This window comes from Panthera leo, chromosome C1 (genome assembly GCF_018350215.1).
Source record: "Panthera leo isolate Ple1 chromosome C1, P.leo_Ple1_pat1.1, whole genome shotgun sequence".
NCBI classification, from domain to species: Eukaryota; Metazoa; Chordata; class Mammalia; order Carnivora; family Felidae; genus Panthera; species Panthera leo.
This window is the reverse complement of record NC_056686.1, coordinates 194290616-194310070: the sequence shown is the minus strand read 5'-3', so window position 1 is coordinate 194310070 and position 19455 is coordinate 194290616. Positions and strand designations below refer to the sequence as shown.

At 39.0% G+C, this 19455-nt stretch overlaps 1 protein-coding gene across 5 annotated transcripts in view; it reads left to right on the top strand.

The window, feature by feature from the left end:
- Positions 1 to 19455, top strand: part of LANCL1 (LanC like 1) — a 36928-nt gene that overhangs the window by 5919 nt on the left and 11554 nt on the right. For all 5 annotated transcript variants that reach the window (XM_042950025.1, XM_042950027.1, XM_042950026.1 and 2 more), the window contains exon 4: positions 13105 to 13312. In XM_042950025.1, the coding sequence (XP_042805959.1) occupies positions 13105 to 13312 (208 nt within the window). The remainder of the gene's footprint in view (positions 1 to 13104; positions 13313 to 19455) is intronic.

Genomic DNA, 19455 nt, shown 5'->3' with positions numbered 1-19455 from the left:
TATGATGTAGCATAAAATCTTCTAGATAAATTTGCTAATGGCTTTGGAAGGAAGGGATCCTGATGTCTGCTAATTGAGCACTGTTAAAAAGCCATTATTCCCACATAAAATGGACTGTCTCCTCCAATGTTTTCGTAAGTAAAATGCTTTTGTTCCCTTGCCAGTGTTCAGACGGTCTGAACAGTATAAAACTCTGAGTTGCATAAGAAACTACATAATGCTAATTTGACACAAGAAATCATGTCAGTACCTTCTCTTCCCATTGTTCTATCTTACCAAGTATCATCTCTTCATTATTGCTATTTTATTGCCATTAAGTGGATTCATAAACATTTTAAGGTAATAAACACACTTGGTGTTGTGTGTCAAACCAGTGTTTACATAATTATGTATTAATTTGTATGTTACTCTTTGTATTCCCCTTTCTGTCTTCCAAAAAGGGATACTTTTTAGAAAATAAGGATTCTGTTTTCTTTAATTTGTTCCCAAAATTTAGTGTCATATTTTTTATAAATATTAATTGTTGTTTGTTCTTGTTGCTAACTTGTCCAAAATTATATTACTTTGGGAAACACTAATTTATCACAGAAAAGCTTTAAAACTTGATCACCTTCTTCAGCATTGGTATTTATTGAGCATTTGGTGATCATTATGTAGTTTGTATGAGAGAACTTTATGATTATTATTAATTAGAACTTTAAGTTACCATCCTATTTTGTTAAGTTTCATTCCCCAGTGGAAGTATGATCTAATAGTTAATGCTCATTCAGATAGAATCAGGATTTAGAATAGGGTTAGGTTCTGCTGCACATATATGAAAAAACCAAAATGACAGTGACTTAAATAAGATAGACGTTTATTTCTCTTCTGTAAAAGAAGGCCAGTGCAGTTCAGGGTTGATATAATGGCCTCTGGATATCTTTCTGCTCTATCATCCCTCAGCCACTGGCGTCTACCTCTTGGCTAGATCACTGCTGAAGATTAATGCATTACATCAGCCTTTCAGGCTGCAGAAAGGAAAAAGAGGCAAAAAAAAAAAAAAAAGAATGCATTCCTCTCCTTTATTTATTTTTTTAAGTTTATTTATTCATTTAAGAGAGAGAGTACAAGCCGAGAGGGGCTGAGAGAGAGAATCCCAAGCAGGATCTGTGTGGTCAGCATGGAGTCCGATGCAGGGCTGTATCCCATGGCTGTGAAATCATGACCTGGGCCTAACCAAGAGTCGGAAGCTTAACCAACTGAGCCCTCTCATCCAACAAGCTTCCCTCATCCCCTTTTAAAGGACTTTCTGGAAGCCCCACTCAACATTTCAACTCTACCTACTTTTCATTGTCTGGAACATAGTCACATGGTCACTCCTGTCAGGAAGGATAGTAAGCGTAGTCTGTTAGCTGGGGTTAAGTGGATTTGGGGTAAGATCCTAGTAATCTCTGCTATGAGTCCTATATAACAAGAAAAATGATTTTTTTTATTGTTTGCACAAAGCATTTGGACAACGAGCCTTAATTTTTTTCCACCTATAGAAAGATCTCTAATGTCTGCCAATTTGGAGGGAATTTTTATCTTTAAAATATTTTGAAGTTTCCTAAACAATACTTTGCCTGCTCTGGGTGTCTCGGGAGACTCACATTTGGAGTTTGTTTCAAAACACTTTTATTTTAATTTTGTTTTCATTTCAATAAGTAATAGTCCTTTCATAAAACCTGCCATTGAAAGCAAGTATGATAGGAATGCCAATTCATAAGTAATTTTTCTAGAGCTAAGTGTAACTTCTATCAAGAAAGGGGCTGCAACTGGTTCTAAAGACTGGGAGATGTCAGCGTTTTCTCAGCGTGACTGAAACGTTACCTGCCTCTCCTTTCCACATCCTCTCAAACTCCTGCTTGCTTGTCACAGGGTTATAAAATTCTTAATTTGTTTTTACCCTGCATTAATCCATAGTAAACCCCATAGTCATATGTCTGTGTTTCTGCTTTGTGACTATAAAAAGCTACAAATGGAAACTGTCCAGCTTCATAATACCTCATTCATGCTATGACTGGATTTGCCTCAGTTGCTCACTTGATCTTGAAAATGAAAGTTTTAGGAAAGAAGCCCATGTGGTTTTGTTTTGTTCTTTTATTTTTTTTAAGTTTATTTATCTATTTTGAGAGAGACAGCATGTGCAGGGGAGGGGCAGAGAGAGAGGGGGAGAGAGAGAATTCCAAGCAGGCTCCTTGCTGCCAGCACAGAGCTCAATGCCAGGCTCGAAATCACAAACCATGAGATCATGACCTGAGCCAAAACCAAGAGTCGGATGCTTAACTGACTGAGCCACCTAGGTGCCGTGCCCATGTGTTTTTAATATCACATATGCCCTTAAAACTGAAAAATTGGACTCCCATCATTTTTTCCCACTTTCTATTTTTTTAGGAAAAATTGAGACTAAGAGTGACAAGCTACTTATTAGAATTTCTGTACCTGTGTTATATGTGCTTTAGAAAACACTGTGTGCATAATGCTTTATTGGTAAGGGTGATGTGTACAGGTTAAATAAAAATTTAAAAGTAGCAAGTCATTGCTTTAGAAAGTACATTGCCTTTACAAACTAGTTTACAACTGAAATTATCTTGGCTTTTATTATAAAATGGAAGCAGAGGATATAACACAGTGATGAGAACGGTCAGTGTAGGCTTTTAATAGGATTCAAGCATCATTTTCACTAAAGCCTACATATTTACATGCTGTGGGTGTCACAGTGCAGTATTACAGTCTGTATTCCTGACTTTTACCTTTTTTTTTTTTTAATGTTTATTTTTGAGAGAGTGAGAGAGACAGAGCCCAGGTGGGGGAGGGGCAGAGACAGAGAGAGAGAGAGAAAGAGAGAGAGAGACACAGAATTCAAAGCAGTCCAGGCTCTGAGCTGTCGGCACAGAGCCCAATGCAGGGCTTGAACTCACAAGCTGTGATACCATGACCTGAGCCTAAGTCAGAGGCTTAACTGACTTTTACCTTTTTTTTTTTTTTTTAATTATTATTATTCACAACAGAGAAATAAGATGCCTTTACCCTAGGAAAGAAAGGAGGGGAGAATTGTTCAAACCAGCAGCTGTCTCATATTGGCCATTGAGGCAGTTACATCGCTCTGGGGTTCATGCTTATCCAGGAATGAAGTATTGCGAATAATCAATTTTGTAGGCAGTAATTGAGAGGTAACAAATTATTACTGATGTTCAGAAACAAGAATTCAGTAATTTAATAATAAAATATATGGAGTAAATTTTGGTTCCCAAGGGAATGAGGATCATCAATATGCAGTTTCATGATCATTTGACTGATAAAGGACAGAAGTAAAGGTTAAAAATGATGCCTATTAATAAAACGTTGCTGGGATTGACATTTGACAGGATCCAGTGTGTGCGCGCATATGCCAGTAACTAATGTTATATGCCAGGACACCATTCTAAGTGCTTGGCATTCGTTAACTGACCTAAATCTCAGAACAGCTCTGTGGTGTGGATACTCTTTGTATCCCCATTTCACAGATGAGAAAACTGAAGCAAAGCAAGGCTGAGTACCTATTCCTGGTTACATAGCCGGTAAATTAGAAAGTTAAGCTTCAGCTCAGCAAGTCTGGCTTTAGAGGCCCTGTCTTTACCCCATGAGAGTGTGTGCCTGTGTGTGTATTTACTCTCCACTTCTAAATCTGGGTTCACTCCCTACATTTTAGGATGTATCACGTATGGAGAATGTGTGCACATGAGCTGTAGGGTGGGGTCGCTTGAGCAGTGGTAACATGATGATACTCGTGCTGTCCAAACATTTTAGAGGTGACTAATGACTAGTGAGTTTTAAGTGTTTTAGAAAAAAATTAGGATAAAACATGAAAGGAATTTGGAAGGAAAGAGGGAAACATGAGCTAGACAGGCACGAGTAATAACTAAAAGTCTATAGGAAGAAGTTATTTGGGATCGGACATAAAGCAAACCGTGGAAAGATTTATGGGCATTTGCAGCCAGAAAAATGAAATCTCCAGCATTGTGCTATAGAAGTTGTTTCCATGCTTCCTAATCCTAAATTAATATATTCAACATGGTTTCAGGGTAGAAAATTCACTGGGCCAGAACAGAAGCGTTTCTTCATAATTGCTTGTATTTGAAAATGCTTGTTGTGGATCTTCTCATATGAAGTATCTGTTAGTCTGAAAATAATCGGTAGCTGTTACAGCTGTTAATAAGCAATATTTGAAATGAACAGGCCCAGTTCCTTTCACTGAACTTTATAGTTCTTTATAGAATTCCTTTATAGAATATCCTTTATAGAATTTAGTACATTGAAGTGTAATGCATCGTGATACTGATGTATGACATGTGCCAGCAATAAGCACTGAATTGTTCGCTCTTAGCCATAATCCTTTCCTGCTGGACTTACCAGGAGTTCTTTACAGAATGTGCTCCCAGCTTGTGAAGCAAGGAAAACATTTCTGTTCTTTAGGTGCTCCATCAAGAATTGCTCTTTATGCCTGTGCACATAGCAGCATACAGTACGGAAAAATGACAAGCATGGAGTCCCCTTAAGATCATACCCAATGGCCAGCTACTAAGTGGTCCTAGGTGGTGTCCTGGAATCTGTTGGGACTCATTTGAGAGCCTGATGGCACCTATCTTTGGGCTGCTCTGGTTTTCATTCCAGGTAGCTTCCAGGGAGGAAGAGATTTTAAAGTACCTTAGTAAAATAGAAATTATAAAGCACTGGTGAGGAATTGATATTACAGAGAATTAAATGAGCAGATGAAGTATTTTTGTGTTAGAAATAAGCATTTAGGAGAAAAGATTGCTTCCCTTGCAGATAGCATAGTAGAAAAGTTAAGTAAACCCAAGAGATAGCTGATCTCACTAGTGTCTTTAAGAAAGAATGAGGGAAAGTGCTAGCCCTCATTTAATTTCATTTTTTCCCAGTCTTAACTATGATGATTCCTAAGGGAAATGATGATCAGCTCACACTTAAACACACACACACACACACACACACACACAGGACTCTAGGGGCTTTAGTTCTAAAAGACATAACCCAGTCTTCTATAACCAACTCACAAAGTTAATGAGGCTAAGATCAGCATATATTTCCCCTTTTCAAGTATTAGATAACATTTTAAATAAGAGGATATGCAGCATAATCCCTGGAGTAATATTAACTTGCGCTCTAAATGCAAGTCATTAAAGTGTTTCAAGATGCTGTTCCTCTGATCTGCCAAATGTATAGCCTTTGAGCTACAGCTTTAGCACGTGGGGCTTAGTTTCTGCTGATACCAGACTTATTTGAAAGGAATCACTCTGGCCAGGTATCTTTTCTTTGCAACTTCATCTTTTTATTACGTAACTTTTCAATGAGAGCCAGCATTTCAGTGTCTAATTTGAGCCCCAGCCAAGTGTCCTTCACCTTCATGAGAAGCGCCTGTGCCTCGCAGCCAGCGCTGCCAAGGCAAGTGGAAGGAAAAAAGGGCGTGGATCCACACTGGGTTTATTAGAGCCCTTCACAGTGAGCACTAGATAGAGAACTGCCAGGGTATCACCTACTTCCTTTCTGACTGCACTTTTTACTGTGTTGATTTCATTACACTGTAGGTTATCTTAAGTGGCTAAGATACGGGCTTGAAACAAATATAGGGTTCAAATGCTACCAGTGTGCTGGGGCGAAACACTGAGAACAGGAAGAGAATGTTGATAGACCAGAAGAAATGGCAGGAGGGAAAGAAAGAAGACCTATCTAAGCAATTTGACTTTTCTAGACAACACCAAGGAGGCGGGGCTATGTTTTGTCATTTTGATTCTGAGCATCTTCAGCATTTAACACAATGCCAGGTCCATAGTTGGTGCTTAATAAATATTTGTTGAATGAATGAACAAATGAATGAATGGACAGTGTCCTGCCATTACTATTCTAGCTACCACCTATGCAAGCTAAAAACAGTCACTTAAACAAAACTAGATGGAATGGGAAGACAGTGGAATTCAACTCATTTCGTTTCTGTTAGGATGTAGAAGAATTAATCACATCTCTTTCCCCTTAACTTCTGATCCAGTTGAGAAATGAACTCGGAAATTAGGTAGGGCTCATGACATCTGCTTTATACTTGGTAAAGCTGGATAGAGAGCCTGTTGTTTAGACCTGGATGTCAAGTGGGTTTCTTCCTTCTTGCCACCTGATTTGAACTTACCTCCTTAGACTCAGAGCATCTGGATAGCCCATGTATGGATTAGCCCTTGGGAAACAGGAGAGAAAAGAGGGAGAGCCTGAAAACAGAGAAGACTCCCAGAAGCTCAAGAGAGGGGCCAGATGGCACGTGTATAGGGAACATTTTTCTAGTCAGAGGAGCCAGTAAGGGTGGAGAGAGGCAGGGACATGGGAAGAAGAGTATAGTTCCCTCTGTACTTTCTGTCCCTTTCAATCAGGCATCACAAATAAGATGGAGTCACTCTTTCAACACTTGGTGAAGTTCACAGTATAATGGAGTTGGGCATTTATTTAGTCACTGTGTGCTGGGGACTTGTACTGATCAGCATGATTCACAGTAGCTATAGAGTAGCTACTATTATTTCCATTTTATAGGTAAACATGCTTAGGCACAGAGAGGTTTAGTAAGTGAGGTAAAATCACACAGCTAGTGAGTGGTAGAGCGAGACTTCAATCCCAGACATCAATTCCTGAGCCCGTGCTCTTAATGACCACTATGCTGAAAGATTTATCACCTATTAATGGCCTATTAATGAATAAAAGACTAGGAGCACTTCCTAATTTGACAGTTATGAAGCAGGGTACTGAGGGAAGGAGGAGGAAAGTATGATGTGTCCTTTTTTGAAAATCTGTTTTCCTCTCAGACAGTCAGCTCTGGAAATGCATCAGAGAGAAAAGAAGACACATGTTCCAAGGGCTTTTTTGCCCTCTGCCTTTCCTACTTCTCTGTGCGGGACGATACTATGTAATTAATGGTGCAGAGGCACACTGGTCTTCTCCCCATGCTACCTGTACTCCCGATGCGCCGCGGCTTGTCATGCTTGGCTTTCCTCTGACAGCTGAGCAGAGCTACTGGTCCGGGCAGTGTCCACTGCGGGCTCCGTGGAGAGCACTGTGCACAGAAACAGCAGTGACTAGGAATGGGAACTGTGCCCTAAAGACAGCTGTGATTTTGTTGACAAAATGAACAGCGTATCAGAAAGTACCAACCTGATGTAGACAGATGATCATACTGTACGGGGTTAATTAGAGAAAACAGTCACTTATGTTTTCCTAAATCTGAAAGGAAAAAAGAAAACTGTGGTAATTGGTGAACTTTCAAAGTTTTGACTAGGGAACAGTTTATTTGAAACTCAGTCATCCATCACCTTCCAGGGAGTCCCCGCTTCCGTACCGCTCAGAACCATTAAGACCATCGTCGGTGGTAGCATCTCTAGTGACTCCAGCAGTATTGCAGTCTGAACACGGCTCTTCCCAGCAGATTACACGAAGAGAATCTTGAAAAGACCCTGACCTGCAAGCAAATACTCCGTAAGAGGATGTGCAGTGGCAGAGGTTTTCACATCAGTGCAGACTGGTCATAAAATAAATGAATAATGTTAAGGCATAATCTCTAAAATGCAGACTCACAGACAAGTGTTTTTGAGAGTTCATACATCTCTGGAGATTTTTATCATCTCCATATACATTTGAGACACACCAAGGTCTTGATTGGTCAAGATGAATAGGACTAATGATCCCTCGGAAATTCAAAGGCTTGGTATTAATTACTTCTCAACAGCTGGCTATATTTATAGTACTACTGGGGATAAGTAGCTGAGTAAGGAAATTGCAGATTTAGAAGTGTCCCTAAGCAGTTTATCCTCCCTTCCCCAAGTAGTAGCTACAGAAGGAAACCGAACAGAAAAATCTAGTTCAGAGCTTCCGTACTAAAAATCAGGACAGATTCCTATTACAGCAAAGTTCTCTTCAGTCCTCACGGTATCATTTTTTCTTTAAATTAGTTACCAACATTCCAAAAACAGATTTCTAGGATGAACTGTGGGGGCAGTGCCAGGCTTCCTGAACTTCTTATGCAGAATGACATCTGTCTCTGGTGTTCAGAGCAGTGCTGTCCTTAGAACGTTCTGCAGTGATAGAGAAGTTATTTTGTTGTCCATTATGGCAGCTGCTAGCCACCTGTAGCTCTGGAGCATTTGAAATGTGGCTAGTGTGACTGAGACACTTTATTGTAAATTGTTCACTTTTAATTAAATTTGTGTAGACGCTTACGGTTAGAAGCTGTCATATTGGCCCCCAGTTATAAGTAACCAGACAAGATTTAGGAGTTGTAAGCTCAAAGTAGTGTATGTCTGGACTGCTTCTGGCCTTTCAGACCACAAAGGAGGTTTTTGATTTTTGGTTTTGTTTGTTTGTTTGTTTGTTTGTTTTTTTAGTTAAAAGCAACCCCTGCCTACATAGGATTGATGAATCTTGCAGCCCACTTGCTCCTGAAGTGCATCAGAGAATCATTGACTACTCTAGTAGTCACATGATTCCCCACACCTTTGGAGGACATTTGTCCAGCCTTTCTCCCCTGAACTCCGGACTTTTACATCCAGCTGCCTATCTGACCTCTCTGCTTGGATGTCTAGTGAACATCCCAAACCTGAACTGTACAGGTTTGGCTCATTCTCTGCCTCTTCCCCACTGCCAGGCCCTGTGTTAGACGTGCCTAGTGCCCACCCATATCTGGTGTCCCTCTCCTTCTGGACTCCTAGGAGGATTAAACCTCTCAACTTCAGTGTAGTTACGTGAGGCAACCTCTTCGAGTCCAGGGGGTGGAGGTGGAAGTGGCATGTGATTACAAGCCAAAGCGTGTAATTGCTGGTGTTTTCTTCATGTGGTAGGTGTCCAGGATGCAGTTCCCTAACAAAGTCCTGCATGTTCAGTCCCATCTTGGAGGGCCTAGACTAACCCATCGGGTTACCTTTGAAAAATGCCTTTTTAAAAAAATACTACTCATCGACATAAACCAACCATAGATTAGCATCAAACCTAAATTTCTATGTCTGGTTTTAATTTGAACCCCCAAGGAAACTGTCCTTATTAACCGTGTCATCTCCTAGCCTTCTCATCCACATGGATTTTCTCAGGTAATTAATTCCACTCTCTGGGAATACCATGCACTGGCTCCAGTTCAGTCTTCCCCTTGTGGTCCACGCCCCATCATACCTCCTTCTCCTTGATGGTATTGTTTTTCACCCTGGGATGGAGGGAATACTCTGCCCACTTCTGTCCATGCTTCTTCTACCAACCCAGCCTCCAAAGCTGTGAATAACTAAGGAATGCACTTGCCATATCTAAAGCATTTGCTAACTTCACATGCTTGATTCTAAAAGGTACTTGAATGATTTTTTTTCCTGATGTTATATTTATCTGGATTTGCATGTAAAATAGAGGGGGTATCCCTATTACAACTTTCCTATACCCTATAGGAAATGAAGTACGACCAACCAGAGTAGCAATAATCTCTTGTTCCTGAAGGAGAGTACTCATTACTGAACAGGATTAGTTATCCCAAATGCTTTATTGGTCACCTTTAATGACTTTGGGATTAATGGGCAAATAATGGATTAGATTTTGCTTTACTCATTTCTTAATGTATCTCTCTTCATATGGATTATTTTCCCATTTAGAATATGTCAATAAGTTTAAGTCATATATATGAGCAAATTTAACAAGACAATAAAATTCAGACCAAAAAAGCATTAGTTTTCATAGCCTAATAATGACAGTAGTTATCAGGGAGTGGACCAGCTAAGAAATAGGATATTTTAACATCAATTTTATGTCAATGAAGATGTCAAAATCCCTCCAGATTTAAGGGGGGGGCAGCTTTTTTTTTTTTCTTTCTTTTTTTAAATGTGTATTTACTTATTTTTGAGAGAGAGAGTACACGCACAAGCAGGGGAGGGCAGAGAGACAGGGAGAGAGGGTATCCCAAGCAGGCTTCATACTGTCAGCACAGAGCCTGACACAGGTCTCAAACTCACAAAAAGTGGGATCATGACCTGAGGTGAAATCAAGAGTTGGATGCTTAACCGACTGAGCCATCCAGGCACCTTTTTTTTTTCCTTTTTATGAAGTAATTCTAATATCTAAAACTATTTGAAGTATATTTTTACAACTAAATGCATTCAAAATTTATTTTTGAATGTTTATTTATTTTGAGAGAGTGAGTGTGTGAGGGGCAGAGAGAGAAGAGGAGAAACAGAATCCCAAGCAGGCTCTCCACTGTCCACACAGAGCCCTACGCAGGCCTCGATCCCACAAACTGTGAGATTATCACCTGAGCCAAAATCTAGTGGGACGCTTAATCAACTGAGCCAGGCACCCCAATGCAATCAAAATTTACGTCTGACTTTAGTCTTTTCTGTTCTGGAAGAAAAGGTGAAAGGGTAGAAGAAGGAAGCAAATCTCCTTTATCCTGCCTTTCGCTTAGTGAACAATATAGAATGAAATTTTATCTGCTGCTCAAATTTAAGCCCCAAATACTCTGATTAAGTGGCACATCCTGTGATAAAAAGAAAAATGAAACATTAAAAAGATTAAGCTCCATATATCATCCTGTGTTGAGTCTCATGACCAGTTTGGATGGTTGTTATCCTAGAAGCCAGTACGAATGTTCTTTCTCATTATATTAAATGTCATTTACAAGCTGAAATCATACTTGGGGATGAGTTTATGAATGGATACAACTGCAGTCCTCCCTCCCAAACCTGGCCCTGCCCTAGAGGCATATTAATATCTCAGTGGATGAGAAGCATAGTAGCCTTGCAGTACCATTTGACTTTTTCCATGAATAACAAACTTATTTTTATAAAAATTAACATTTGAAAAGTTTTTTAAAGCATAGACCGGGGCCAGGGTTGCAGGTATATGTAAGGGGACTGGGGTGAGTTTTCCCTGCCAAGCCTTCAAGGTTGTGTCTTTATTTCCCACCTTGCTAGTTATCTCTCAGCATTCAGTATTTATGCAAAGGTGATGTTATATGCATGAATATTGCTAAAGGTTGGGAGAACATAACGATCGGGTTTAAGACATTTAACCACACACAGTTCCCCCATTTTTTCTATCGGGTCATCTGGGGTACACAGAATTGATGAGTCATTAAATGTCTTCGACTTACACATTTTGTCTTACTTTCTGGACCTAGACTCATTTCTAGTAAGTTTATACAAGAAACTTCTGTGAATTGGCAGCAACACTCCTCACTTGAAACCCTTTCATCCATGGGTGTCTTGTGACAGGAGGTAGACACCGTAAACTGAGGCGCAGATCGCTGAACCAAAATACAGGGATGCTGAGGCCCAGAATGAGAAGAAGAGGAACAGGACCCAGGAAGAGAATTCTCTGCTAATCAAAAAGAAAAAAAAGTTTTCCATCTAAATGAAATATGGTGGGATGGAGAAATGACTACCTGTTTTTCGTGAGAAATGCATCAAACCTTACCACTGCAAACTTCAGTGGGTTTTGTTTGTTAAATATTTAGGCCAAGAGGAATTGTTGATAATGAGAGACAAAGGTTTGAAAAGGAAAACAATCATTGGGCTCGTATTTAATCACTTTGTATTTTCTCAGACTTCAGTCATGTCATTATCTGGCTGCAGTGCTCACAGAACTCAATTAGGGGAGTTCAGGCAGCAATGGGAATAGGAGGCCAAAATGAAAGGGTAACAATTTAAATGGATCACTGGCAGATGCCTTGTGTGGATGGAGATGAAGCCATTTAAGGACCTAATTGCAGAAGAAGCTCTTGACATTGATCATTTGTGAAAAGGAGCTTTTTTTTTCTTACATACATGGTTTTGTACACTTACGTCTGCAGACCTTCAGCACTGGTACGTCCGATCATCAGCTTGTGGAATTCCTAACACCAAGCCACTTTGAAAGAGCAGACAAGGTTATTAACTTAGGCAGGAAATGAAAATTTGGCCTTAATATACATGTGAAATTGAATTGTCTGTAGCACAAAGCTTTGGAGATTACCCATGCAAAATGAGAAAACTATCTAAATTTAAAATTGTCCTCAGTACAGTGAAAAGTAATTTTGCAGACTGCATTTTTACTGCACTGAAATCCATGAAGAGATTGGCTCTATTAATTTAGATTTAAACAGAGGCTCTGTATCTTCTAAAAATGGTAAATGAGATGGAAAATGTACTTTAAGGGGAGAAATGAGTTTCTGGAAATGCTGCAGGCAGGTAGGTTCCCTACTCCACATCTTTGAGTCTGCCCTGAGACCAATCGGCTTCAGAGGGAAGGCTCTATCTACTGTGACAGGCATTCAGACAACACCTCAAATATATATATATATATATATATATATATATATATATATATATATATATTTATATAGCAGGCTTCTCTTAAAGAATAAGAAGCAAATCGAGGAAGGCCCAAAGCAAAAGTCATTGGCAGTTTTTACAGTATAATTTCTCAAGTAGCAGAGTCCTTGACAGAGAAAAGAAATTAAGGAGGAATTGAATTTATTTTCTCAGATCTCAAATAACTTAGTAGTTGTTTTATAATCCCTGCCTCGAACGATACTGGAGTAGGGAATTTGGTTACTGTCCCTACCTTCTCATTCACAAAATTACCTTCCCATAGAAAGAGAAATTGAATTTTTCACTCCCTAGTCTTTGAATTTCTGTAGCTCGCAAGGACAAGTATTACTTGTTTACTTATTGATTAAGTAAATGATTATATGTTAAATAAAGAAGTGACTATTAGAAATATAGTTTTGATAACCTGCCATTTAACCATCAAGAAGAATACATTTACACACAGTAGAGTGCAACAAGGGTTAATAATAAACTTAGGTTAGAGTTCAGAGATGGTCTCAGAGTTCCTATTATGTACAGTTGCAATGATGAAGAAACAGAGCAAGTGCCTTCGTCTGGTTCTTAGAGCTGCTGAGTCTAGAACTAAGGTCATCTAAACTTCCGGAGAGTTTACTTATATATGTGTTATGGCTTATCGACAATCAATACTGCTGAGTTGGCAGCAAACCAAAATAAAACAGTGGCCCATTCTTCATCGTTACATTATTCTCTTTTTGCCTTTCAGGTATCTCTGTGCTTTACTTACATCTCTATGATGTGTTCGGGGACCCTGCTTACCTACAGATGGCACATGGCTATGTAAAGCAAGGTCTGAACAGTTTGACCAAGCGTTCCATCACCTTCCTGTGTGGGGACGCGGGCCCCCTGGCGGTGGGCGCTGTGGTGTATCACAAGATGAACAATGAGAAGCAGGCGGAAGACTGCATCACCCGGTAATCATATTTCTTTTTGAGGATTATGATCTAGATGTCATAATGGATTCTGTATGTGTTAGCACAAGAACATTTTAGTGAAGGTACTTTTCTTCCAGCAGTAAATCTTACTACTGTCATTTGATCACACATAATCCCGATTTAGTTAAGGAACAACCATTATAGTTCCTATTTTATTGTAAGATGTAATGACACTGACACACACCAGATCAAACATTAGTTTAATAACAAAAATGAGATCAAAAGTTTGATCATGTGATCACTAACATAAGGTGCTGTCCAAGATCAATAATCCAAAAAATGTGCTTCACTTCACTTCCTTTCGTGGGCTGGGGGAGGCCTCCTAACGGATGACAGACTGATTCAAAATTGTTTTTTGTAGGAGCAAATACCATGCAAATCCGGATTCTTATTTTTAATGTAGAGCAGGGCAGCTCACTAGAAGCTTGTGAATTATGAAGAATTACTAAACTGTGGTACTAATAAACTACAATTATTGTTTGACTAGAGCTTATTGAGCACAAATTCTATCAAGAAATCTGGCTCCATGCAATACTGCAAGCAGTGCTGTTAGGCTCTGCTGAACATATTAACACACAGGAAGTTGCAATTCCAGCAAAGGTTTTTGGTTTTGTTTTGTTGTTTAATAGACTTTACTTTTTTTTTTTTTTTTTTTTTTTTTTCATTTCATTTATTACTGGAGAGAGCATAGTGGGAGAGAGGGACAGAGGAAGGGGGAGAAAGAGAATCCTAAGCAGGCTCCACGCTCAGCACGGAGCCCAACGCAGAGCTCAATCCCATGATCCTGGGATCTTGACCTGAACCGAAATCAAGTCACATGATCAACTGACTGAGCCACCCAAGCGTCCCTAGACTTTACTTTTTAGAGCAATTTTCCATTCACAGAAAACTTGAGAGGAAGGTACAGAGATTTCCCATATACGTGCTATCCCCACACCTGCATAATCTCCCCATTATCAACATTCCCCACCAGAGGGGCACACTTGTTACAGTGGATGAACCTATGCTGACACACCATGATCACCCAAGCCCATAATTTACATTAGTTACATTAGTTACCTTTTGGTGTGGTGCAGTTGGTGGGTTGGGACAAATGTGTAATGACGTGTATCCATCATCATACTATCATAGAGAGTAGTTTCACTGCCCTAAGAATCCTCTGTGCCCTGCTTATCAATCCCTCTTCTCTCCTCCCTAACCCCAGAAACTACTCATCATTTTACTGTCTTCTTGGTTTTGTCTTTTCCAGAATGTCATAGTTGGAATCATACAGTATGTTGCCTTTTCCAATTGGCTTCTTTCACTTAGTAATATGTATTTAAGGTTCTCTCATGTCTTTTCATGGCATGACAGCTCATTTCTTTTTAGTGCTAAATTACAGTCCATTGTCTGGATGTACCAGAGTTTATCCATTACCCTACTGAAGGACATCTTGGTTGCTTTCAAGTTTTGGAAATTATGAATAAAGCTAATGTAAATGTCTATGTGCAATTTTTTGTGTGGACGTAACCTTATAGCTCCTTTGGGTAAATATCAAGGAGCGCAATTGCTGGGTCATATTATAAGGGTAGGTTTAATTTTGTAAGAATTTCCAAACTATCTTCCAAAGTGGCTGTACCATTTTGCATTCCCATCAGCAATGAGTGAAAGTTCCTATTGCTGCGCATCCTGCCAGTGTTCCAGATTTTGGCCACTCTAATAGATGTGTCGTGGTATCTCCTTGCTTCTTGCTTGTTTTAGTATTTATTCTTAATGTTTATTTACTTTTTGAGAGAGTGAGAGAGCACAAGCTGGGGAGGGGCACAGGGAGAGGGACAGAGGATCCGAAGCAGGCTCTGTGCTGACAGCAGTGAGCCTAATGTGGGGCTCAAACTCACGAACTGTGAGATCATGACCTGAGCCGAAGTCAGACGCTTAACCGACGGAGCTACCCAGGCGCCCCGTCCTTGTTTTAATTTGCATTTCCCTGACATACAATATGGAGCATCTTTTTATATACTTATTTGCCATCTGTATTTCTTCTTTGGTGAAGTGTCTGTTAAGGTCTTTAGTGCATTTTTTAATTGGGTCCAGCAACATTTTAATCAGTGATTGCCCCCAGTTTGACCATGGTTTTTGATTCCCACTACTCTTTCTTATAAATTACTGTTGGAATGGCATTATCATCACTGATTTCGTTGGTGGAGGATCTTTGGTTAACTTTACACTGTGCAGTGGTGTGTATTTCATTAACAGGCTTTGGCCTAAAATTCTAATAACTACAGGTTTTTCCCCCCTCAAAATTTTATTATGAAAAATTTCAAACATGCCGAAATGTTGAAAGAACAGTGAATACCTGTATATCTACCCACATAACTTCTAGCATTCACATTCACATTTTACCGTACTTGCTTTATCACAGATCTAATCCATCAATCTATTCCTCTATCCACTATTAATCCTTTTGTGGGGGGGCGGGGGATGTATTTCAGAGTAAATTGCAGACATCGGTATCCTTCCTTCTAAATACTAAAGCATATATATCATTTACTTGGGTTCAATACCTGTTTAGTTTTCTTCTTTTGACGTAAAGTTTACACACAGTGACCTGCCCAAGTTTGATTGATATTTGTTGAGTTTTGGCAAATGCATATACCATCTAGATTTGCAACACAGAAACTACGTTTCTGGGTTTTTTTAGCCACACATCTGCTTTATAGACTCCGAAGGGAGTCTCATTCAGTGAATCATTCTTAAGTATCATAAAAATAAGCTGTAGTGGTCCCAGTATTTTATATGTAATGCCAGCCTTTCTCAAAACATGTACAACCAGATAGTAATTGTTTGTTATGTGAAACATGAGAACAAGATTTATGTATTCAGACTGGGTACATGCTAATTAAACAAAGTTAAATATGCACCTTTACTGGCTGCTCAGAGCCTTCAGTAGCTTTTATGCGCGGGGGAAACTCGTGACCGTAGGGAGTGGAATTTGCCAAACTTGTCAAGTAGACAGCCCCTTTTCTCAGGACATTTCAGGGCCTACTGTTCTAAGAAACACTCTTTGGGGGAATAGTACCATATATTAATACTGGTTTATTATAAAATACTCTTAACGGTAAACTAAAATTTCTTTTTTTTGACACCTTGATAATAAAGGTGTTTTTGTTATTTACATCTTTTTAAAAACGTTATCAACATTTCGATAATAATTATAGCCAATAGATTTGTTAAGATGAAACATATAGAATGTGGATATACGGTAGGAAAATAAGCTACTCATGGCCACAGTTTTGATTTTTCATTTCTAGAGTTCATGGTACAACAGGGGAAAAAAAAAAGGAATTATTTATAAATTGCTTTCACATTTCTTCCCTTTTAAGGGAAAAATCTGTAAGTCTTCTCAATTCAATTGAAATAATTTGATGTCATTAGATATTAAACCTACTGGTTTGTTTCATTTTTTACTGACCCTTCTTCTTCACATCACATAGCCCTTTGGAAATGGCAGAGTTCTGTGTGTGGCACCTCACATCCCATTTCAGCTTACCTTTCCTGGTTTTTCTTAATATGATGGTCTTTCAGAATCATCATTTTGAGTTATAGAGACAAAGGAGTCAATGTTTCCCTAAGATAGGGATTCTTAACTTTGGGGCCCTGAGAATCTTAGGGCTTCCACAGGTCTGTAGAAAACCCCAAATTGTAGTCAGCATGGAGAGAACACTTAACACTTTTCTCAGACGGGTCTACAACTCCCTAAAAAGGAGTGTGTGTCTTTGTGTCTGTGTCCATGTTCAAATGTCCTGCTGTTAGTGGAGGCAGGTGGCAAGGAAAAGGATAAATAGCACAATTTTTTCCCTTCTGTTTGATTTGTACTGTGTTCGTTTTCACCCTTCCTTCCACACACAGTTGGTGCCACCGTGCAGAGAGAGCACTGCCTACTGACTGTTCCTACTGACTGTTCAGTGACTGATGTGATATACAAAGTGTTTTGGGGCCAAGACTTAGAATAATGAATTTGGGCTTTCTGGTCAGAAAGTATCCACTCTCTCTTTTGTAGTGTGATGAGTAAGAAAAGGACTCCTTTTTAAAAAGTTACAATCCTTTAGATGATATAAGGTAAAAACTCTCCCCAGTAACACCCTCGGGAAATAGGAGTGGAACAGAACTATCCTGGTTTTATATGTCCTTATTCTTCCTTCAGTGACATTTCAGTACCATGTCTCTTCTGAAGATCGGTTGCTATTAATATCAACATAGCAAAACAAATGGAGCTGCAATGATGTGCTTCTGGTTTTGAGTTTTTGAAAACACACAAAATAACCTTTATGACTATAAATGCTATCATTTCTTCACTTTATCTTGAGAATGTAGCTTGTAAAACATGCAGTTAAAAATGCTACCTTTAGTAATCATCAGAACCAGCTAATGAGTTTTAAGGATTTGAATTCAAATCCAGAAAAAAAAAAAGGAATACTTCCTTTCTTACCCTAAAGTCTGAAGTATTATTTTAAGGAGATACTCTGAGCAATACTTCATCTTCAAACATTTGAAAGGATTTTGCTATCTACTTTAAACTTCCAAAATGCAAATGCGTTTGGCTGCAAAATAATTGGAATGCTGATTATGTATCGCCACCTAGTGGTAATATAATCCATAACATTGGCCTGTAAAGGAAACGTGGTTCAAACACATTTAGGTGAGAACATCATTGGAGTTAATGCAATAATTGTTCTGAGTAACTTCCATAGAGCAGTATTTGTTTAAAAAATTCACAGTAATTTTCCTTTTTTGAATAATTCAATTTCCTTTATAATAGCAGACCAAAAATTCTTTTTCATATCTAAATTCAATACAATTTAATATGCTTACATTAAAACTTGGTAATAAATTTTTAAATCAAACCTCTGAAGTATTCCTTCTGTTTACTACAACAGTTGAGTTTTTATCCACTAAAAATATTTTATTTTGTTAAGATCTCAACATTACTGAGTTACCAGTTCTGGCATGAGAATAAAATAGAATTTTTTTAATAAATGTTCTTAAGTTCTTTAAAAATATTAGGGGTGTGTCTGTGTATGATACTGAAGTAGAAAAAAAAAAATGGCCCATAATTCTACCAACCCAGACAGGCCTGCTGACATTGGGGAAAATCTTAAGAAACAACAAGAAAATTGAAAGTGACCTTTGCCCACCATGTCCCTATTCCTAAAATAACCACTGTTCCACTGCGAGTTTAATGCCTATACATATAGAAGAAAAAACATACATGAGCCAGCATTTGCATGTTTAACCAATCTGATGAGATGCCTCCATTTGTCGAGGTATAATATAACCGACAAGGTATAATAGAACTGTCGGTAACTGCAACCCGCCGTGCTTTTTCACACCCCTCTTTCCTGACCAGGAGTGAGTTCTCTTAAGGACACTTTTATAACTTTTACTCAGTCTATTTCATAATTGTTAGCCCCTCCCAGTCACTAAAAGCATCTCATTCTGGTTATTAAGACGTGGCTTTTTAATTTTAAATTGTGAGTGTTCCTCTCCCCCGACCACAGCCTTATGGAAGTGGAGTGGGGAGGGCTGGGCTAAAGGAATTGTCTGTTCTGCCACAAGTACCTTCCCTATGGAGCCAGGACACTCTTCATTATACCCATTGGTTATAGACGTGGCAGCACTCATTAGGTTTTTGTTTGTTTGTTTTTGTTGTTTGTAGATATTGGTGGTCTCCAGAGATTAGCAGTAGGAGCTGTATCCCCCCTCAGCTGTAACCTTAACACTAAGTACGTTAAAATGAGAGCACGAGCAGTGAACCAAGTCCTACCAAATAAAGAAACCAAGTGTACAAACACTGATTAGGAAGTAAGACACATGCACATACACACAGGTAGTCTCCTGCCCTGTTCTTGTGACTTAGAGAAAACCACGTTTGTCCCCAGACAATCTTATTAGGTCTTCTTGATCAAACAGTAGTAGAGCCAGTACCATCTTCCACACCTTCCACCTGTCTTCACCATTCATCCCACCAACAAAAAAACCGTCTTTAACATTCTTTACCTCACTTATCGGCAAATCCTCTGGTGTAGATTTTGGTAAACTTATTTCAAGTGCCGACTGCCTCTGAATGGTGATTCCTGATAAGA